This window comes from Martes martes (genome assembly GCF_963455335.1).
Source record: "Martes martes genome assembly, chromosome: 7".
NCBI classification, from domain to species: Eukaryota; Metazoa; Chordata; class Mammalia; order Carnivora; family Mustelidae; genus Martes; species Martes martes.
The window spans coordinates 53,430,906-53,454,374 of NC_137894.1; the positions used below are offsets into that span (position 1 = coordinate 53,430,906).

A 23,469-nucleotide genomic window follows, 5' to 3' on the forward strand; every position below is an offset into this window, starting at 1 on the left:
CGTGGGATAGAACTAGATCTTTTTGAGCAAAAGAAGATTGTGGGATTTTTTTTTTTTTTTTGTCTCAGTCTTCTCCTTAAACATCCTTTCTGTGAGAAGCTGAATGCCTGAGAGCTCATACAGCAAGTGTATTCTTTGTTACTCACTAGTGTACATATTCCAAGAACAAGTAAATCATCTCCTATGAGGTCTTCCAGCAGGACTTAATTATTCATGAGCTGTCTTGCCAGTTCTGTTTTGTTTTAAAATTTCTCTTACGTTTTAACATCTGCTGTCATCTTTGGGATAGAGAGCGAATCAGAAAAGGTGGAGTGCCATGCAGCGCACAGGGGAAATCACGATTTCTGTTTTTATATTCAGTTATTAAAAAGAGAATGATAATTTGGTTATATGTTTTCTCTCCTCTAATGGCCACAAAACTGTAAAATAAAAAATTTACATGGCCAGAAATCAGTGTTTACTGCTCACTGAAGCATTTGTCTCCAAATGTCATTATGCTATGCTTCAGTGGGTGGAAGAAACGGTCCTGGGTTGCTCCCAGAGACCTGCCAGACAGAAGCCCTGCCCGCTCAGTAGATGGGATTGGACAAGAGCAGGCGCCAGGCACCCCTATGTCTGTGGCTCCTTCCCTCGCTGCCCAGAGTCTCTTGGAAGGGCTCCAAGAAACCACCACTAATATTGGTGGTCCTCCTCATAACTCTCTGGGAGATCCAGACTGACCAAGTCAAAGGAAATAACTAGCGATAAAAGATAGGCTTCAAGGGAATAATCAAAAGAAATCCTTGAAACTCACTTTAATTATTTGAAGATATTAGAAAGGGATTCCCCCTCTTAGAGTTTTAGCAGAGGTCCCACAGACAGATAATTCAGAGGATGCCAATGTTTGCACACCCTGGATTGAGATGCTGGATCCACTATGAGGGTCCGTCCAAAAATGATGAGCCAATGCAGCTTTAGCCTGTCACATACCTCCCCCCTGATAAGAAAGGGAAAGAAGTCATTTGGAGAGAACTGTCAGGGAGAAGGGGAAGGGAATGCGCTCCTATCTGAAGTCAAATGCTTAGTGTTTAAGAACACTGAGAAGCTTGCAAGTGTCCCCTGGAATTTAGTGAGGGACATGTTTGCCTGGTGACAGAACAGAGAGAGAGAAGGAGACAGAGGGACAGAGAGGACCGCAAGGGAAAGAGCTGCCCTTCTGTTCAGGGTGGGACCAAGGACAATGCTCCTAGAAGGCCAGATAGACTCTGTGAGGGAGCCAACTGTCAGCTATCTTGAAAGAATTATGCCCAGAAAGGCAAAGGACTGCACAGAGATCAGAAACCCAGGAACTGGGGGAGGTGGGAAGCCCGGGCTTTGGGTCAGCCAGAAGGGAGCAGCCAGCACAGGTGGTAAAGCCTGTGTAGAAAGGACAGCGGGGAGATGCTCACGGCCTAAGGCTCCAAGGAAACTACAAAAGGGTCCCAGAAGAGAAAGCAGCAGCAATTGTGTAAACACTCCAAGTCATTACATAAAGGTGGGCTGCCGGAGGCAGCCCTGTACCCCCTCACCCCACCCCCGAAGCTCCCCCTGGGCTCGACAGAGGGTCTGAGGCAGAGCTGGCCGGCGCTGGAGGAGCCCGGTCTCCTGGCCTCTGACTGCAAGCCCAATGGGGAAGACCTCTCACATCAGTTGCATACAAATCTGAGTTTTTATAGCCAGATAGATGGCACTTTTATGTTACTAACAAGACTGTTCTCATTCTTACAAGGAGTAATAAATGTTACAGAGTCTGCCCGAGAATTTGCCCAGAGCACGGATTTGAAGGGACAGCAAGAAAAACAACCAAGTTACAGACACATAGTCTACTTCTTTCAATAAATCCAGTATCTGGCCCTTAAGGTTTACCATCTGAATCCTTTGCCCCACTCATAAATGAGAAATTTCCAATGAGAATGTAAATCTCTCTTCTCCAGGTGCATTCTCTGCTGCTCCTTGGGCCTTTCAGAATCTCCTGGCTTCACAGAAAATGTTAAATTTAAAATAAAAAGATAATTAAAGAATTGAGTTCATTAAAATTAGTTCTTCTTGATCCTTGGATATTTCTCTACATTAATGGATTTTAAAATCAATTTCATTAATCAATTTAATCTCCTGCACTAAAGTACCTGTTATCATCTTCTGGAGTTCTTCCTATAACTCAAGACATTCCATCAGCTCTGAAAGAAGGTTTCTTTCTTTCTTTTTTTTTTTTTTTTCTTCCTGAAGTGATTACTATAAGTGACTGTGTCCTTAGATCCCTCCACCTCAGAGATGACCAATAGCTTCAGTAATCATCCCCTGAGAGTAGGGAATTTTGGGGATATGTAGAAGAATTTTTTATTTCCTTGACTGATTTTGAACACAGAGCAAATTGTATTGAAAAATTAATGCTAGCATTTGCAACCTAATCTTTTGAGACTTAGGCATTGCGGCTTGCCAATCTGCAGAAGAGATGACTACCTAGTGCAAGTTCTCGGATTTGAAAGACTGACCCATGAATAAAAATCACAGTAAAAATCAAGACAAGGCTTGTCATGCTCCAGAAGGATGACTCGGGTTCCTTATCCACAGCTTACTCGCAAACATGTGACGTCACTTGAGTCTGTCTTACTGGACATCTCACTGCTCTCATCTGCTACTGAATCTCTCCCAGACAGCGGGGAAGGTATTCCAAAGAAGAAAAGGATACAGGCTGTGGTTAAGAGGAAGAAGAATTAACAAGCTTTGGCTGACCCGAATTCAACTCGGAAGGCATGATTCATAATTGCATCTTCAGTTCCTATCGCAAAGATGGGAGAATGATCTAAGTGATGCATTCCCACATTCATACTGCTTTCTGGCCAGGGTTTGATGAAAGCCCAGGGCAATCCAGCCAGTGCTCATCATGTTCTCCACAGAGGTATATTTATCTCAGCAATAATTTCCACAGCATTGACCACAGCACGCTGGAAATAGCGAAGCTGTTGGTTACCTGAACTTTGGCCAAGTCTGGTAGATACCAACAGAAAACAAACAGCAACCACAAATACCAACCACCTTTGGATATTGTTTTTATAAACCAAAAAGGACTGGTAAAAGAGTTATGTGAGACAATTAAATAGATCTATGGGGGGTTTAACCACGGCTATAAAATACATTCTACTACAGCGATTCACTCATCCATTTTCTGCAAATCAAAAAGTATCACCCCAAGTTCACTGTATGCTGTGACTTCTGTGTCATGTTCTTGGTGTGGTTCAGGACAAGATGCCATCGTGCAGGGTGAGGCTGTATTTTCATAAGGGATTTGCTGGTGTTTAAGTAACTCAACTTTTTGGGTGGTTTCCAAAGTACACATGCCTCATCCCAAATTCTGTCCTATAATCAATCAGGGTTGTTGCACTGAGGGCCTACGGCATGAATAGTATCCACAAACAAACCACACTGAGAAGAGAACTAAGGAGGCACATTCATAATAGTTAGAAAAGAGAGTACATATTGATTTGTGAATTTGGTTAGTAATTACTCATGCTGCCTTTGACTTTACTGTGGGTAAATCTAATTGAAAAAGATTTTTGCTTTTCCATGACGGCTGGCAGGGACATCTTAATCAGGTATAATTAACAACATAGTTTGTAGTTATAAAAATAATTATGAGGTCACAAATTCAAGACTGTGACCTCAGCAAAGACCATTAAATAGGAGGAAATGGGGGTATACAAGAGAAATCTAGTTTAGAAGCCACGCAGAAGTTGAAAATATATATGAGAAACAATCCTGAATGCTTCTATGATGGGAGAAGGCTCTCTTCCTAGATAAGCATGACCTTGTACCTTGCTGGGAGACACACTATAAAAACAGGCAAGTATTCTACTATATTGGGTGAAAACAAAAATTTCTTTTCAATTGTATTATTATTTTGTATATGAAAAATAAAATCTTATTCTTTCAGCTTTCAAATTTGCATTTTTGGGCGCAGTGTCATCCTTGACGTGTAGCACTGCTTTAAGGGGGATTCCACATTTTTTTCTGAGAGAGAGAGAGAGAGTGTGTGTGTGAATGTGTGTGTGCACACGAGGATGAGTTGCGGGGGAGGAAGGGAGGGAGGAAGAGAATCCTAAGCGGGCTTCATGCAACATAGAGCCCTATGCAAGGCTAGAGCTCACAACCCTGAGATCCTGACCTGAGCCAAAATCAAGAGTAGGATGCTTAACCAACTGAGCCACCCAGGCGCCCCAGGCCTCAGGGTTTCTGTTTGCCTTCCTCATCTTGATTACTCACAGTGGAACTTGGCACAGAGGACTCAGTCACCTAGATCAACCACATTATTAATCATTATTTATTTTCAATAAGATATTTTCATTGACTTGAAATTAATATCCTGGTTTCTCTTTCTAGCTTTCTGTACAACTGAACTAAAGTAGTATAGAGAGAAACTTCTGGGTTTCAGCACCAAGTCATAGTTTACCGGATGATATGAGAGTAAGTACTTTTATATTGATCCCGTTTGCTCACAAGTAAAAATAAATTCATTGGCTACTCTCCGACACAGGAGTAGCACCGAGAATGACTGAGGAAATCATGTGAGGGACTTGGATGTGCTTCATCAAAATGTGTTTCCCAAATGTGCACTCAATTCCATCTCTCCTCAGATCATATCACGTTCTGAGAACCAAAGACCGGAATATGTCAGGGGTGATCTTTTCCTGTTTTCCGACAGAAAGGAGGCTTGAGAGACATCAAGCCCCCTGGTACCATGTTCTAGCTTGCCACTGTTCAGGGGCTGTAAGCAAGAAGCTCTCATAGCTGAAGTACAAACTTTTCAAGTCAACATATTTGGACAGTTTCTTAAATACTCTCACCAGTTGTGCCTTATAAATGGATAAGAAAAAGGAGTTGTCTAACCTTGGAACTTTGCTGTTCCTTTTCCTGTGTACTGGGGGCTGCATGCTCTACTAACCTGGATGAGAGATGCTAGAAGAATCTTCTATGTGTGGATACATTTGAATCACCTATTTCTTCACCTCTCGCTGCAGTTCTTTGCCAAGAGATTTCAATAAGTCCTCGCCAATAAATAAATAAATAAATTCACACACTCAAAAATCCTATATCATTGCTCTGAGGGATACTGGATGGATGAGTTAATGATTAAAAATCATTATACAAGACTGTTGTATGGTCTTGCGAAAGTCCATTAGCCAGCAGACCAAAATAGGTCCTTTTCTCCAGAGATCTGACTGCTGGCTAAGCACTTCTCTTGGATGAGATGCTTGAGAAGCAGATGTATTTGCTCTGAAAACAAGTAAAACCCAGAGAGTGGGATGTGGTCAAAACAAAGAAGGGAAGGGTGGTGATGCTGGGTGAACAAGGCCATTAGTACCTAGGCAAGCATGGTCCTGGGAACAGACTGCTCAGAGAGACCTTGTCTCTCAAAAGAAGGTATTGAGCCAAGAGGTGGATGACCCAAACACTGTTACATCGTATCTAGACTTCTACTCATTCTCTTTCTTCCTGGGGAATAAAGTTGGGAGGACATACAAGGCTGTTCACCATCCTACCCCTGACTTCCAGAGGGTCTCTGTTCCAATCAGTTCTCTTTGTGCTTACAGTGTCTCCTTCAATAATGCTCCTTGTTTTCTACATGCTTCTTATGGATATCGGTGAGGAATGATAGGTTACATCACATTTAAAATGGGAGAATAGGAATAAATTCTTTTTTAAAAATTAATTATTTTATTTTTTATTAATGGCAATAGCCTCAGCAGAGAGAAACACAGTTAAAAATCTTGCAACTCTACAATACAGTCATTGGGGCTGATAGAAGATTCTCTGGCTTGAAACACTGATGAGTAGATTTGTAGCCCTAGTGAGGTTTTACTATAGTGGGTATCCATTTATTAAAAGAATCTCAAACAATGATATTTAATTTAAATATATTGTATCCATCTACATGAATAGGTTTATAAATATGTGGGTGTATGTATCTGTATTCTGTGTTACTCTGTATGTTTGCAAACATACATTCGCTTATACCATGTGCATTTGCCTGTGTCAAATGCCAAGGCTGAATATAATTTCCAAAGGATAAATCTTTATTTCTAAATTATTTAACTGAAACAGAACTAAAATTTCATCCTCTGTTGGAAGATAGTATGAACATGTCTTAGTTTATCAGTCTACCTGAGGTGCTGAGGCCTATCATGGTGCTGTCACTTTGGAAATCCACCCCCAAGCTCTGAAATGGTTTCTCTGTGGTCTGAACTCCAACCATCTGTTCTCCACACCCCTCCTCTCATGGCCCTTTCCAACGGCTTCCATGGAAACCAGTGTGATTCTAACTATATTGACTCTAGTTTCCCACTCAGTTGACTGTGATCTCTTTAACAAACAGGGATCAAGAAATTTTGGGGGAAAAAGACTCATAATGGGGTTTTGTGTTAAAGACATTAAAACATATAGTCAGACTAAAAAAATACAGCATCTGGGGTGCCTGGGTGGCTCAGACGTTAAGCATCTACCTTTAGCTCAGGTCATGATCCCAGGGTCCTGGGATCATAACCCAGCATCAGGCTCCCTGCTTAGTGGGGAGTCTGCTTCTCCCTCTCCCACTCCCCCTGCTTGTGTTCCCTCTCTTGCTGTCTCTTTCTGGCAAATAAACAAACAAAATCTTTAAGAAATATAAAAAATACAACTTCTAACTGATACAAAGGAAGAGGCAGAGCCATGAACACAATAGTTCATAACAGTGTGTAGAAAAACAGCTTGTGTAGTACAAATCCAATTTAATGTCAAAATATTGAGATAGATAAATAAAAAGGTGATACGATTATCTCTGGCTGGTATGATTTGGGTTCTTGGTATTTCCTTGACTTGCATTGTTTTTATAAAAGGGAAAAACAAAAAACAACAGAAAAATAAAACTAAGTGTGAAAATGTAAATCATAAACCGGGAAAATATTTGAAACCAGTAACACGGTATTAGTGTTACTAATACTAATACACAGTATTAGTCTTAATGTAGAAAAAATTGCCCCTAGAATTAATATCAGAAAGGCAGAGAACACAAAATAAAAACATTGGGCTGAGATAATATGTAAGAACAGTAAGTATAAAAAATGCTTAGCCACATTGATACATTGGTAATCAAATAAATAGAAAATGAAAACTTTAAGTTATTCTCAAATTAGCAAAGATAAAAAATAACCAATGACAGTAAAAGTTAATGAAGATCCAATTGGTTGGATATTCTTATATGTTGCTTTAAATGATACTATACTAGCCTTTATCTGAAAATTTTGGAGTTGTGTTTCAGACTTCAGAATTCTTTAGATTTTAAAAAAGAGAGTCTACATAGTATGTATTAAATAGAACAACCAGCCAGGTGAGGGGCTGAGCCCCATAATCAAACACATTAGTATTTCTGCAGTTAAACATGCAAATATTCAAAAGAAGTAAAATAAAAGAAAGACTAAAAGCAGCCTCGTTTCTGTTGACAACAATTTTACCACAAAATGAGTTCAGGTCAAAGTCTGCAGTAAAATGAGTTATTAAAAAAAAAAAAAACAACTTATGGGTTTCAGAGCTTTTAAGATTTCAAAACTTTTGATCATGATTTCTGAAGTGTTCTATACAATCTTCCTGAAAATCTACTTGGCTATGTGATTATACATTTAGACTTCAAAAAAAGTTCATACCTTTTGACCTCCTTTTAAGAGGATCTTAACAGAAATGCAGACAGAGGTATACTCAAGGACGTCCATAATAATTTTACTTATAAAGATAAAAATGGAAGTGGCATAAAAGTCTAAAAACAAAGTAACAGCTATATTATGGGACAGCCAATGAAAAGATATTATATGGCTATAAAAATTGTTTTAGGAGGATACTTAATGACTCAGGAAAAGGCTCATTAGCATGTTGTTGAATGAAAAATAATCAAGACACAAAACTTCATATACAGTGTGATGTCAATTAAAAAATCCTCATATATGCATAAAAGACTTGAAAATACACCAAAATATTAGCAGACATTACATAGTGAGATCATGGATGATATTGTCTTAGTTATAACAGTATCTTTCAAATTTTTAACAATGAGCATGTAATTTTCAAAATAATTATTAAATCAAGGTTCTACATAGATCTTATTTATCTTACTATATTTGGACATTATAAAACTCTTGGCGGTAGGTATGTATTCAACAAGTATCTACTGAGTCAGTGATTCTGGATTATTCTCCTGCTTTCACTATCATTGGGGGGGGGGCGGGTAGGCATGCAGGGAAGTCACCCATGGCATGGAAGTCCAAAGAGATTACCACACTCCCCAGCTCACAGGAGTGGTGGAGAGGTGGGCTAACAGCTACTCTTCATGAAATCCCAGCCTTCACTTACTTGACACCTGCTGAGAAGCTCACCACAGGGAAGAAGAGCCCATCTGTGTTGAAGTTCTCAAACATCCCCTGCACAGGCTGCCCGTTGATGCGGAAGGAGATGCTGGGCACTCCAAGGTCGAGGCAACAGCTCACCACGTCGTCTGATCTCAGGAGGTGCTGGTTGATGGAGGCTACGGCTCTGGGTATGCGGCCTGGTGAGCAAAGAACAAGGTGTGTGGGACTCTGGAGAAGGCACTCACAGGCCACCCATGGGAGGTGGGGCGGCATGGAGGCACACAGGATGTCTGGACAAGCCTCCGCATTTAAAACACAGCTTGGCTCTCCTGCTGTGAGGTGAGCAATGAGAAAGGATTTCCTGAGCTTGTGAGAGGGCAACCGGAGAGAGTCTCAGAGGAAACTCTCAAATGGCCAGCGATGAGAATGAACATGAATTCAACCCCCTGAACATGTGCTCAGATTCTGGCTCGGTGTCTGAAGTAATGAGCAAATTGCTTTGCTAGGTGTGGGTCCTATGTCGTGCGTGCATGAGTGCGTGCGTGCATTTATTCCCAGATGCCCAAAGACCTTGCCCTCTTCCAGTTCCCCTAAAAGGTATGACCACTTTAGCCCGGGATGTAGGAGCCATCAAGGTGAATAAAAGCGAGGTCATCCAGCCTTTAAACTGTGTGGCACAGTTTGCTTGTTTCTTTTAAAGAATTCCATTAGTTTGGGGGTGGGTATTAAGGAGGGCACGTATTGCATGGAGCACTGGGTGTGGTGCAGAAACAATGAATTCTGGAACACTGAAAAGAAATTTTAAAAAATAAATAAAAATTAAAAAAGAATACAAAAAACAAAGTTCCTGATACTTAGATGACAAAGTGTTAACAGTTGTATTAAAAATAGCATCACAATTAAAACTGAGTACGATTAAAAAAAAAAAAGAAAAAAGAAAAAAAGAATTCTATTAGTTCGTACCAGCAGGGAAACACATTGCCCATTATATACTGTATGGGTGATTTTTGTTCCTATTACCACATAATCTCTTTCATAAGATGATCTGTAATTTCCTGACCTTACCTAACGTCATGAGAAAATCACCACTCAGGATTTCTGTGTCACACCATCTCATTCTGGAAATTCTCAAAGTAAATTATCATAACGAATTTGCCCATACCCCACCAAGTTTACAATTCTATTAGCAAGAGAGCAGTGAAGAAGCACATGTTAGGGATTAGAATGGACTTTCAGGCAAAAGAAATTACTATATATATATATATATATATATATATATATATATTAACTTTAGAATACATGTTCATTACAAATGTTCATAATACATATAGAAGAGTATAAATAAGGAAACAATGCAACTCAATTAAAAAATGCTTTTACTTTCGAACACACACATACAAACTCTTTACCCAAACTAGGATATTGTAGGTTTTGTGACTTGTTTTTTCTACTTATCACAAACACTTGATTGTATAATGGAATATTCATTAGGAACTGCATTTTAATGGCTTCATAATATGCCATAATAAAAAACCCTCTTATGATGGGTACATGAGTTGTTTACAAATTTTGTACATGTATCTATACTATGTAACATTTCTTAGCTTAGAACTTTGTAATGTTTCCAGTGGTTACTGCTATTCTAGTAGTAGATTCTAAACAAAGTGGTGGATTTTAAAATAGCGAAGCTGCTGGGAGCATTATATAGAAAGTCTAGTTGTTAAGCAGCTGCCTTCGTCTCAGGTCATGATTCCAGGGTCCTGGGACTTAGCCCTGCATGGTGCTCCCTGCTCAGTGGGAAGCCTCCTTTCTCCCACTCCCCCTGCTCATATTCCCTCTCTTACTGTCTGTCAAATACATAAATAAAATCTTAAAAAAATAATAAAACAGTGATTCCTTAATAAAAAGTATTAGGTACTTCCTTCTGGTTATTAATGGCAACTGACAAAACCACATTGTGTTTCCTCCCACCCTTCTGCAAACATTCATGAGGCTCATGACCAATACTGGGCATGGGGCTGGGGGGTCCAGGACAGAAAATCCAGTTCCTGCCCCTAAGAAACCCATACTCTGGTGGGAAATAAACACTTAAATAATTACAGTTCAGTGTTATTACTGGAATGAAGATGTACACAAGGTAATGTCTTCTAAGATAGAAGAAGGTGCCAAGTCGGCCTAGGAGCATGGGTCAAAATTCAAAGGATCAAAGATCCACTAGATAAATATGAGTATTCCAGATGGAAGTAATAACTTCTGCAAAAGGAATGTAGGACACACCTCCCGAATAGTGAGGCATTGATGAGGCAGGGAGGGAGGGATTGATGGAAGCTTGAGGAGGAGATGTGGTAGGGGAACAAAGCTGGACCTAACAGACAACTTGGACTATTTGTGCCACAATGTGCAGTGACACACACATTAGCCTGGGATGGCCTTGGAATTGGCTGTTGTAACTTTATACCTTGCTTCATTACAGAGAATGAGGAACAAGTTCATTTAAAACAAAGGAATCCAAGCCCATCTTGAAGAGCACATAGGTTCGACACATTTCCAGTTTCTCTATTTGAGGAGCCTGAGTACTCTTGGTTCCTTTTTTGAAGTTTAAGTATTCCAGGTTCCCAAATCTTTTCCTCCTTATTATAATCAAGTCTGCTATGAAAGGCATTGATGATAGTAAAACTCAGCAAATGCTGCTACAATGGTCTCATCCTGTCTTTCCTATGTTCCCATTAAAAACCCATCTTTCCTGCTTGGAATGTTTCTTTTTCCTTTTATTTAACTTCTGGACTGTATCACAGTAGTCATCTGAAAAAATTCCAAGAGACTGCTGTGAACTTGGGAACATGAAGTAGTTAACTGAAATGCTCAGTGGGTCAATTAATTTTAAAGGTATTCCAATTCTTGCTGGAGAAAAATACAAATTAGAAAAAAAAATACAAATTAGAAGGTCCTTTACTGTTTTGAGACTCCTTTAAAATAGGACACACTGACAGTGTTGCATGGCGATGCCAATGCCCGCTCTTGCCACTGGCCCAGAGCATGCTGTTGGCTTCTGTGCCAGCCTGAGCCTCTGCCAGTAAAGATCCAGAAAGCTTTCAGGAGGGACAGTCTTCATGCTTTGATGCCATCAGAAGCTGAATTCCAAGCTTTATTTAGCCTTAATATGCCATAGTTGCCAAGCATCTTCCTGAGGAATGGCAGCTGGGAGAATTTCTCCTGTCTGGCTTCCTCCCTTGGTGGAAAACCACCACCAGGATGAGCAATTATATCCCTGTGGTAAATGCCACTGCCTTTTACAAAATTCCTTTTTTTCTAAGAGAATGGGCACCAAGTAGAAGCTGCTGCTGAAACACAAAGATCATCAACAGGTAAAGTGAAATCAGGGCTCGAGACTACGTTTAAAACGTATGCAGAATACAGAGTTGGGACCCACATTATCTAGAAACTAAAGGGAGACTGTTGATAATTACTGGATAGGAAGCATATGCTTAGTACTTAGAGCAATGTCTGGAAAGTGTATTTGAAGAAAAAAGTCCATTTCATATAATATTCATGTTGTAAAAGATCATCTGATAAGGTATATATAGTTTTAAAATGTGAGTAGTGTGAAGATTTTCCAACTAGAAAATAAGGAATTTGTGCAATGGCTTCTGCACACTGTTTTATAAATCTGTTCTCATCTAAAGGAAGAAATCTCTAACCCTATGAGGGCATTTGAAGCTCCAAATGATTGAGAAGGATCCTGTACCCCACATTTAAATAAGATACTTGTCCTTCAAATTGCTCCATAGTGAGGTGGTCTTCGGGTGGGGAGCAGAAGTGAAGTCACGGAGGGCTGAGTTCAAATACCAAGTCTTTACAGGTGATTTTACTAGAAAATCAGTTTCCACATATCTATGAAATGGGGACAGTAATGCCCACATGGATGCTGTTAAGAGTTGTTTATAAGGTACCATGATGATTCCTACGATTTTAATGAAACAAATGACTGATGTTCTATATACCACTCAAGAGGTATCGCGTGTAGTGATAAATGGACATTTCTAGAACCAGACTCCCTGGGTTTGAGTCTGGCTCTGTAACTCACTGTGTAACCCTGGGCAAGTCATTTACTTTTGTGGACTCAAGTTTCCTCATCTGTCAAGTGAAAATCATGTCATGAGGTTGTTTTGGGTTGTGAATGAATTATTCTCTGCGGAGCGATTAGGAGAGTGCTTGATACATTGTAACCCACAATAAATACTATTATGATCAGTTTTGTTTCTCTAACTTTAGAAACTTTAATTACTAGGGGTAATTAAACCTACTGTTACCAGGGTAACAGTAGATAAAAATGCCAAAACATTGTAGTACTGTCTTTTGTAACATCAGGAAAAATTAGCAATATGGAGAATCATAGCTTTGAGGGCTGAGTCTAGAAAGTGATTTGAAAAGTCATTGAATTGCGTTATTAAAATCAGTAAGTCCCTCTATTGAAGACAGTGCTTTAAAAAGTACTCACTTTCAAGTAGGTTTAATGTACCTGACCCTTCAGAACAACCAATAGAAGGGAATTCTGAGGAAGGGAAGCACAGTAGTTACAGAGCTGAAGCTGTCTTAAATGCTTTTTCAGATTTAGGAACTCCATAATCCTAGCGACCATCCACTGAAACAGGCTGGGGAGTCATGTGGCCTCTCCTTGCCTGAAGAAACTGCCCCTCACTCAGAGGCTTGGGCCAACCTGAAGGGCGCAGGGAGCTCAGAAAGGCCATTCCAAACCGGCATTTGAAGATAAAGGACCAATCCACTTTATCATATGCTGCACATCTTCAAATTAATCCAAGGACAGATTACTGCAGGATTTAGCCTCTTCTGATGAGTAATGTAAGGCAACTGGAAACACTGATGCTCAGCATTTCCATGGCCCCAGGCACTGCAGAGTTTGGCACTTAAATGGAAAACACAAACACTTAGGCATTTGGACGGAGAGCGGATCCAAACGTGAAAATGCTGGTGCTCTACACAGCCACTCTTGGGCTCCTAGCCACACAACACTGGGCTGCTGGAAAGGTCTGAGTCACAGCAGGGAGACAGATAAGGACCCTCTCATGTAAAATCGACTGTAGAGCTAAAGGATCTTCAAGTTTAGAAAGTCAGAAGTCATAATAAATCAGGAAATGGAATTTTGCTCTATTCATTTCCTGTATCACTGATCACTCGGGATGATAGGTTCCTCTGCTTATTCCAATTTTGCAAGGAAAAAAGTTATTAAAGGCAAAGGTAGGTGATAATTTCCTCCTATGAAACTGCCCTCCCCATCCCCCGCCCCAGCCAGGAACAACTACAGGCTGTTCTGAGCTGAACTCATCCCAATGGCAGTCCTGAGAGGCTACATGAAGGCTTCCTCAGGAGAGGGAAAGTAAAGCCATGACCAGAATAGAGCCGGTCCTCTGAAAGGAAATTCCCAGTGGCCCAGCTGAGTGAGGAGCCTGTAGGGCAGGTTGGCAGGATTGAGATGGGAGGTATTTCTGCAGCTGATGCTTGGAAATGACTTCACAGGCTTCAGCGGGTATAAAGATCTACAAAGACTGCTTTTTCCCAGGTGTCTGGGTGGCTCAGTCGTTAAGTGTCTGCCTTTGGCTCAGGTCATGATCCCAGGTCCTGGGATTGAGCCCCACATCAGATTCCCTGTTCAGTGGGAAGCCCGCTTTTCCCTCTCCCACTCCCTCTGCTTGTGTTCCCTCTCTCATTGTCTCTGTCAAATAAATAAATAAAATCTTAAAAAAAAAAAAAGGAAAAAGACTTTCTCCTTACATAGATAAAAAGCTTATTCATAATTACAATGTCACTCGAAACTTCCTTTCCCATTCAGCATGGGACTCAGATATCCTCTTAGGAAGGGGCTGCTCTCATGGTCTTGAGTGAGGTACTGGATATTGTCTGGATATTGTCTTTATGATTACAAGTGGACTCCACAGACAACAAGGGAAAAGAAATATGTGTCAAGAACTTCATGTTCCTTATGCTTATTTATTTACTTATTCATTTTTAAAAAGTTTTTTTTTTAATTTAGTTATTTTAGAAACATAATGAGAGAGAGTGTGAGTGGGGGGAGGGGCAGAGGGCGAGGGAGTGAGAGAGTTTTAGCAGACTCTGCAAGGTAGACCCCGATGTGGGGCTCAACCTCACAGCCCTTAGATCATTACTGAGCCAAAATCGAGAGTTTGGATACTTAATCAACCAAACCATCCAGGTGCCTCACCTCATTTAAATTTCTTAAGAACCTATATCATTTTCGTTTTATCTGAGGAAACCAAGACTCTGGAGGTTAAGTAATTTACTCTGTGTCAAAAAAAATCCGTAAACAGAAGAGCTGGGATTCAAACCCAGGCACAAATCCAAAGCCATGCTGTTTCTTCTTGACTCTTTCTGGTGACAAAGTGTTAGGGGCACCATAATTCCTTCCAATAATGACAATATCTATTGACTTTAATAAATACATTAAAGATCAGTTCAAGGCAGTAGCTTTATTTATGCATACAGATAAGTTTAAAGTTAATGGATCTGTGTATTTACATCTCAAGGAAAGGAGGAAAATTGTCATGATGCGTTCCCAGCATCTCTCCTTTGCCATCCTCCACTCCTTCCTGCAGTAAGCTGGAATATCATTTCCATTTCATTTCTTCATCCAACAATTATCTTTTCATCAGATAGTCTGAAATTCACTGCTGTCCTGGTGGGAGTCATTAACAGAGACCTTATTTCTTCTGCTGGGGCACACGTTGGCATATTTACCTGCCGTGTCTTCTGCCAGATATACGTTCCCTGTGTGCTGGGTAGAGAATTCAGAATGATGCCAGACCCAAGGAGGCTTTGTGTTTTAATGAGCACGAAAGACATAAGTCTTGTGGACATTGTTTTCTCCACATCTCATGAGATGCTGAGGACTGAGGGGATGAGGCTGTTTGAATATAGCTCCCCACTGAGCAGGGAGCCCGATGTGGAACTTGATCCCAGAACCCTGGGATCATGACCTGAGCTGAAGGCAGATGCTTAACCTACTGAGCCACTCTGTTGCCGACCTATATGGCATTGTATTACTAAGTGTGGGTAATGTCCAGAGAGCCACAATCAACATTAGAATTACTGAGTCCCAAGTCCCTTTCCTCTATCACCAATCGGAAGGGCCACTGCTAGTGATGACCGGTGTGGGCTCGGCACATCCAGCTTCCAGTCTTCTGAGGAGATAGGACAAGAGGGGTGACAGGACTGCTGCACGCTCCTGGAATGATACACAACTAGATGGATGTTCAAAGTCTGAAATGCCAATAGTAGTCTCTTCTGAGTGCACTGGGTTCTCTGTCTCCTGACTCACTGATGTATTCATTCTGCAAAGTTTGTGAAGGGACATACCAAATGCACCACACAGTGCTAAAAATTTGGGAAGGACTGAGGAAAATTTTTCCTTTGAGAATGGTTTCTCTTTGAAACAAAGTCCAATCTGCCTCACCTAATGGTCTAGGTGTCCTTCATATTTCCTTAACCAATCCCCGGCATTCTCTTCAGGTGTAGCCTGGGATGGCAACTTGGGTTATGGTGACAAGATGGCAGGAGATGAGCAACACCCAGTGGGGGGTGGGGGGGATGATTTTCTCAAGTTAATTCCACTCATTCTCTCACAGATTCAACCCTACCAAATTCAGATGTAGATGCGAACCAGCATAAGAACTCTTTCTTTTCAGATCACTTCCTCTGACACAGCTTTCTGAGAATGTTATGACATCCGCTGATAACCTACACTAAAGGCTACTCCTGTACAGCCAGACATGGGCTCCACGATCCAAGAAGGGAAGATCCACCCTGACTGCCCATGAAATAGAACCGAGAAAGGGTAAGTTGGGAGGATAAGAGAACAAGACAAGGCTTTCACTTCACTCTAACCCATCATCCTGCCACTTTGCAGCTGCTTTTGTCTGCACCATCTGTCCCCTGGGACACACAAAATGGGGACAGGCATTTTTTTCTTCCTGCCAATGATCCAGGATAAATAAATAAGTAAATAAGTTGACAGCAATTCTAAAAAATTTTTAATGTTTCTACTGAATGTACAACAGCACAAAAAACTTAAAAAAAAAAACCCATATGGACTAACTGAAAATACAGACCAACCATAAGAAATATCACCAGAAGCCAAGCTGATGGTTTTAGCCTGAAGGCTGAGGGAGGAAGGAAAATGTGATGGGTTGTGGAGTTCCCCATCTAAAATACATAGGTTTGTGTTGTAGAGACAAACTTTGCCCTTGTACCGGATTAGGGGAAGAATATGTGTCATGGTTTCTTACATAAGAGGCACACTTACATAAGGGATTTTTATAAGGGACACAATGACTCCAGTCTCAGGTGTGTGAAAGATACAGATACAACATGCTGTGGATGACAGACAGAACAGCTAGAACTCTGGGTCTGGGTGAAAGCCTCAAACTCAGTCCTCTAGTTTCATCCAGGCAGCATCTCATCCATTCCCCCAGGCATAGGCCATGGACATGTTTGGGGAAAGCATCTGTGTCTTTTGAAAAAGGAAGCTTTGCATTTTTTTTTAAATGACAGGCATTTACGATATGTCAGGCACCGATCCAGACATTTTATAAAGTGTATCATGAAGCAACGTGCTGCATTGACATAACAACGGACTTGGTCAGATCTGGATCCTTCGCTGTGTGACTACGACACATTTCTGACATATCTTTGTGTTGTTTCCACATATGCAAGATGAGGTCAATATTACCTCCATTAAGGGATCATTGTCAAAATAAAGTGAGGCAAAACAATGTATGAAAGGTGTGCAGCTCACTGCCCAGTAAAGAAATGGTGAGTCTCTTTCCCTGCTTGGCTATGTAGTCCTGAATACCCTATGCAATAATGTCTGTACGATACAGACACTGAGCTTGAGAGCGGTTGTGGGATCCACACTGAGTCACGCAGCTGGAAGTACTAGAATCATGGGGGTTTTTTGTTTTGTTTTGTTTTTTTAAAGATTTTATTTATTTATTTGACAGGGAGAGATCACAAGTAGGCAGAGAGGCAGGCAGAGAGAGAGGAAGGGAAGCAGGCTCCCCACGGAGCAGAGAGCCCAACGCGGGGCTCGATCTCAGGACCCTGAGATCATGACCTGAGCCGAAGGCTCAACCCACTGAGCCACCCAGGTGCCCCTAGAATCATGGTTTTAAAGCAGGACAGTCTCACGTCAGGTCTGATGCTCTTCCCACCATCTAATTCATTGAGACTCCTGCTTCTGTATCATTTCAACAGGTAACGATCATTGCAGCCTGAACAATTCAAGCTTCACTCATCCTCAGGAAGGGACCAGGGGCAGAAGCTCTGGCAAGGTGCTCACCTGACCAAAGGTGAAGTCCGTCAAAGCCATAGGAGTAGAGGTCATCGCCGACACCGTTGCCTCCCCATCCTTCTCCCCCACCAGGGTACGGAGCATAGCCGGAGGAGGAGGCCCAGCCCACCCGCAGGTGTGTGGGCTCAGCTGTTAGGAAGGGGTCCACCTGGTCGATGATCAGCTCGAAGTACCACTTCTTGTACTGCGCCGAGCCCTCGGCAACTCCCAGGAAGATGTTGGGCCGAATGCTGAAATGAAACATGGGACAAGTGGCGTCTACGGACTCTTAGGCACCGAGAAAAACAGAGAGCAAGTTGAGTAAGATCCCAGGGCACACTGTGAACTGAAGGCAAGAGCAATTTGTGTTTCTGTATTATTCTTCTTTTAATTAATTAATTTTTAATTAACATATATTATTTGCCCCAGGGGTACAGTCTGTGAATCATCAGTCTTACACATTTCACAGCACTCACCATAGCATATACCCTCCCCAGTGTGCTTAGAGCCTCTAACACTTGATCAAGTTCTTAGTGGGAGGTGTCAGGACATTAATTCTATTTAAAAATATAAAGAATGTCTCCTTATTCCATTGAAGGCAACCAACATTTGCTGAGTGTCGACCTTGGGTAAAAGATGCGAAAATGTTGCAGAGCTGTGTAACTACAGACCCTTGTTTCTTTCTGTAAGTGGAAGAAATAATTCACTCAAGTCCCATCTCCTGAGGAATTGGTCCAAGCATCCCTATTCTCACAGTAGCAGCTTTTCAACTAAGCATTACTTATAAGAATGGCCTCTTGAAAGCATTAAGAAATCACTATGAGAAGTAAGCCAGACAAGAAATCACTATTAGAAGAAAGCCAGACAAAAAAGAAAGAAGGAAAGAGAGCAAGAGAGAGAGAGAGAGAGAGAGAAAGAAAGGGAAAGAAAGAAAGAAAGGGAAAGACAGACAGACGCCAAGCAGAGAAAGACAAATACTGCATGCAACTTTTTATATGTGAAACCAAAAAAAAAAAAAAAAAAAAATCAAACTCCTAGAAACAGAGAGTAGACAAGTGGTTGCCGGGGGTTGAGGAGGAGGGTGGGATTAAGAGAAGTTAGTAAAAGCAAACAGACTTCCAGTTATAAGATGCATAAAGTCTGAGGATCGAATTATAACATGGTAACTATAGTTGATCAACTAACACTGTATTGCACAACTGAACTTTGCCAAGAGAGTAGAACTTAAATGTCTTCACACACACAGAAAAGGTAAATATGTGAGGTCAAGGATTTGTTAATGAACCTACGGGGCAAAGCCTTTCACACTGTATATGTATATTAAATCATCACATTCTACACTCTAAATAACTTATAATTTTGTTCATTAATTATGCCTCAATAAATGAAGCTGAAAAAAAAATTCAACCTAAAAAGGCAAAATAGGGGAGAGGGGAACAGAAGTCACTCTTGGCCAACCTTGTTACGGGCTGGAGGATTTCATATATCCAGCAAAATGGTTAGAAGCTCAGGACAAAGCATTTGGAGCTTCTCTCCAACTGGAATGCTATTCTTAGATGTCCACTCTTCTGGACTGGGGGCGTGCCCCATTTTGGGTGGGCAACAGAAAACCAGACAAGTACCAAAACAAAGTCAATGTGGATGGCTCAGGTCTGCTCTGCACTTCAGAGAAGTTCTTTCCTCACCATGTAGATTGGGGAGTGAGCCTGGCAGAAAATTGCTCAAGAACCTTAGGCCTGCCTGACACAAGGCCAGTGAGTTCACATGACTTCCATCAGCTGCATTATGAACCAGCAGGCTAGGATTCTGTGTGAGCCCAGACTCTTCATCCTGGCCTTCACAGATAATGCTTGGGTCAATGGCCATGGGCCAGAGGATGCAAGAAACCACAGGATCAACATGGGACATCCATTCTATTAAAAGATTTTAAGAAAAAAAGTGTGGTTTATTAAAATAAAATTGAATATGTTACAAAGAATGTACAAGGTCTATATTAAAGTAGAACATTTAACATGGCAGACCACTTCCAGTCAAATTCCTCAGCCTTCAGGTGGAACATACACTCCACGATCTGAAGTTTGAAACTCTGTGAAGGGGGTTGAAGTATGAGGCCCTAAAACAGTACACACCTGTCCCTATCTCCTCTCCCAGCCGACTTCACAAGGAATATGATGGGTAGGCAGTGCTAGCCCTCTCCCTTTCCTGTCTGGAAACAAGATGGACACTTTGGGACGATGGTGGGGGCCTTACCTGGTCACATCATTAATTAGCCGTGTCTGCAGGAGCAAGTTTCTCCGGGGCAGCAAGTTGTCACAAATCAGATTCTGGTTGGCTCTGACAGCAACCCCATTGCAGAGACAGAGGGAACACAGCACGTCCAGAACCTGCAACAGGATACATCCCCCCAAACCTCAGAACCACCAGGAGGGCACCGTGGGCAGGACTTGACTGCCAAGATGCAGGAAGGAAGCAGGCCTCCTGAAGTAGGGGGCTGGTGGTGATGAGGCAAAGCAGAAGCTGACACCCTGCACGCCCTCCCCCGCCATGGGATATATGTGACATTCCTCAGGCACTCCTGGCTGCCCTAAAGGAAAAACAATTAGTTAACCTGTAGGGATCAAGATCCTGAGTCTCCCACAGTTTACTTCCAAAAGCCTTAGCAATAGCGTCCAAAAGGGAATGCAAATACAATTAAATGTCTTTATATCCTGCAGCCCATTTGCAGATACTTGAAGTGGGCAGAGTGTAGAATATTTCTCCAGGAAGTTCCCGACTATCTAAATGTTAATACCTTACTAGGGAGGTCAACAACCTTAATTTGACGATGGCAAGGCTTCTGGTATCCTGTGAGTGTTTAGTATGTGAAAGTGCTTTTGGAAACCTCCCTTTTTCCTTACCTCCCCCAACCCCATAGGATATAATCAGTGCACAACTTCACAACCGCAGTGCAGCAGTGCTTTCTGCCCACAGATCCTGTCTCCTGGGCTTTAATAAACCACCATTCTCTCAAGAATTCTTTCTTGGTCTTCGGCTCCCAACTTCACCCCACCGTACCTCACCTCTATTCCAAAACCCATCAGTGACAAGCTGGAGGACCTATTCCAAGTCAAGGGCACCCCACCTTCCTCACCAGGCATCAGTGAGCCATTCGGGAACCTGCTGCCTCTTAGGAAATGAAGCTGGCTTTCTTCTAACCCCTCTGCCCTCATCTTAGCCACCCCCCACCCCCCAAACTAGGTGTGTTCCCTGTGATCACTACTCTGCTCAAACAGGCAGGAATCTGAGCTCTGAAGCCAGACTGTCTAGGTTACTATCCTAGCCATTGCAGGACTAGGCTGAGATGAGGCATCGAGAGGGCAAAGTCCAGGCATGACAATCTTGGAGTCGTGCATGAGCAGGGCAAGCACTAGAAGGGCCTTCACTGGCTTTAAGCCCAAGTTTGGGCTCCCATCCGGCCTTGGCAGCTCTCGGTGCTAGCATCAGCAGGCACTCATACAGCTCTTTTATGAAAAGCACCGTTGAAAAGAAAACCACAGACCCAAAATGGCACTGCTTAGGTTAGGGTCCCATGTCAGTAAGTCAAGACTCACTGCCTAAACCAACAACAGTTTCAAGCCCCTAGGAATGTAACCTTTAACCAGTCAACATGGAAATTTCCTGGTCAGCTCTAGGAAGTTTCCTGATACACCTGTCTGTTCCCCTTAGGAGGGTGACACTGTGTAAAACAATGGATTCTTTGCTAATAATTTCCTCCCCACCACCGCTGCCCTCTACCTTAAAGAAAAACCTTTCCTTCTCTGTAGTCCTTTGGAGCTCCCCTCTACTGCTAGGAGGGATGCTGCCCAGTTCATGAATCAGTTAATAAAGCCAATTCAATCTTTAAAATTTCCTTGGTTGAACTTTTGTTATTTAATAGCACTAGACTCCCATTTGGCCAAGGTCATGTGGTAGCCTTGGGAACCTCCGGTAGGTCAGTAGAGTGGATAGTAGGGCAGATTCCAGTTCTTGGGTCTCTGGCTATGATATCGTCAAAATTCATTAAGATACTCCTCTACTCCCACAAACTGGTATTCAAAAACTTTCTACCCCTAGAGGGAGAACAGAACTTTCAAGAGCCCAAGTGGCCCTGGAAGCTATGAGACCAGTCACGGAGCCACTTCTGCTCCTCTTTGTTTTCCAGCTATGCTAGAAGTGGAAAGAGCCCCCCTGCCTCCTACCCACTGTCTCCTTGGGCTGTATCTTCTGGCGTTCCGATTTTGTGTTCCTGTATTGACAGAGCAAACTGTGCCGGGCCAGGCCCGGCTCCTCCCTCTCTCTCCTACCGGGAGGAATGTGCAAACAGCAGTCCATAAATAACCAGCATGAACACCAGTCGCATCTCAGTCTTTCAAAGTGGCCGCTAAGACTCAGTGCTTAGTGGGGTTGGATGGCTCCAGGTTGTTGGCATTAGTATCCATAATTCTCACAAACCAATTTTCTACCTGACTCCCTGAATGTCAATTCCGTTCCAGAGAAATACAAAGCACATTTATGGGACAAGTAGAAAAGAATCCCAACGGCGGTCTAATGGAGAACCCTCACCACTGGTGCCCTGTGAAACATATCGACCGTGGAACTGGAAATCCAGAGGATAATTTCTCATTCTAAGAAAAGAGCCATAGATGGTCAGGAAATTAAATACTTATGATCCAGCCTATCACACATTGTCATCCATCCTGCCTCAGAGTGAAGGCTGCGGGAGCTTTGCTGTCAGAGCCAGAGGGAGAGCCGAGCTTAATCCACACACAATAGGAAAGGCCAGGAGGAAAAAGGCTCTGTGAGAAGCACTAGATGAACAGAGTATCTCACCTCTAAATAAATGATGCCATAAAGCAATGGGGCTGACATGGTTCAGGCTTTGTTTTAACTTTTTTTAAAAATTTTATTTGACAGAGAGATCACAAGTAGGCAGAGAGGCAGGCAGAGAGGGGGAAGCAGGCTCCCCACTAAGCGGGGCTCGATCCCAAGACTCTGAGTTCATGACCCGAGCCGAAGGCAAGAAGCTTTTACCCACTGAGCCACCCAGGCATCCCTGTTTTCTTTTAACTTTATTTTTAAATTTAATTTTTTTAAAAGGTTTTATTTACTTGAAGGAGAAAGAGAGAGAGAGCACAAGCAGGGGGAGCTGCAGAGGGAGAGGGAGAAGCAGACTCCCTGCTGAGCAGGGAGCCCCGTGTGGGGCTCGATCCCAGGACCCTGGGATGACCTGAGCAGAAGGCAGACACTTAACTGACCGAGTCACCCAGACACTCCTAGGCCCTATTTTAGAAGGCATTTCTCAGGGTAAAATAGGGGAATGGTGCCAAATTTCCTTTTCTTAAAAAGCTTAAATGGGTTCTTTTAAAGGTGAAGGGAGTGTAGACAAGACGAGCGTACCACAGGGGGATGCACAAGCATTGAACCTAGGGGTCGTATATACTTCTGATGGAGAGGGAGCATCTTAGTGACCTCTGGGATGTGTGGCCAGCTGTGGCAGGTACTACTCAGCAGTTACCACACTCCATTTCCTTTTAGTCCTGAGCCCACAGGGGCTACACTTCCTAGGCACCCTTGCGGGGGTGTGGTGTCATGTGACTGAGTTGTGGGCACTGGAAAATGAGTGGACATCACCTAAAACGTCTACACAGTCCCCCTTGCACTCACACTCTCTTTTCAGCTGGATGTAGAGATTAGGAAAGATTA

At 42.3% G+C, this 23,469-nt stretch overlaps 1 protein-coding gene across 2 annotated transcripts in view; it reads right to left on the reverse strand.

Annotated features, from left to right (window-relative positions):
- Positions 1-23,469, reverse strand: part of RYR3 (ryanodine receptor 3) — a gene marked incomplete at its 5' end in the record, with an annotated part of 503,048 nt that overhangs the window by 207,738 nt on the left and 271,841 nt on the right. For both annotated transcript variants that reach the window (XM_080809903.1, XM_080809904.1), the window contains 3 exons: positions 8,392-8,584; positions 17,758-17,999; positions 19,999-20,132. In XM_080809903.1, the coding sequence (XP_080666029.1) occupies positions 8,392-8,584; positions 17,758-17,999; positions 19,999-20,132 (569 nt within the window). The remainder of the gene's footprint in view (positions 1-8,391; positions 8,585-17,757; positions 18,000-19,998; positions 20,133-23,469) is intronic.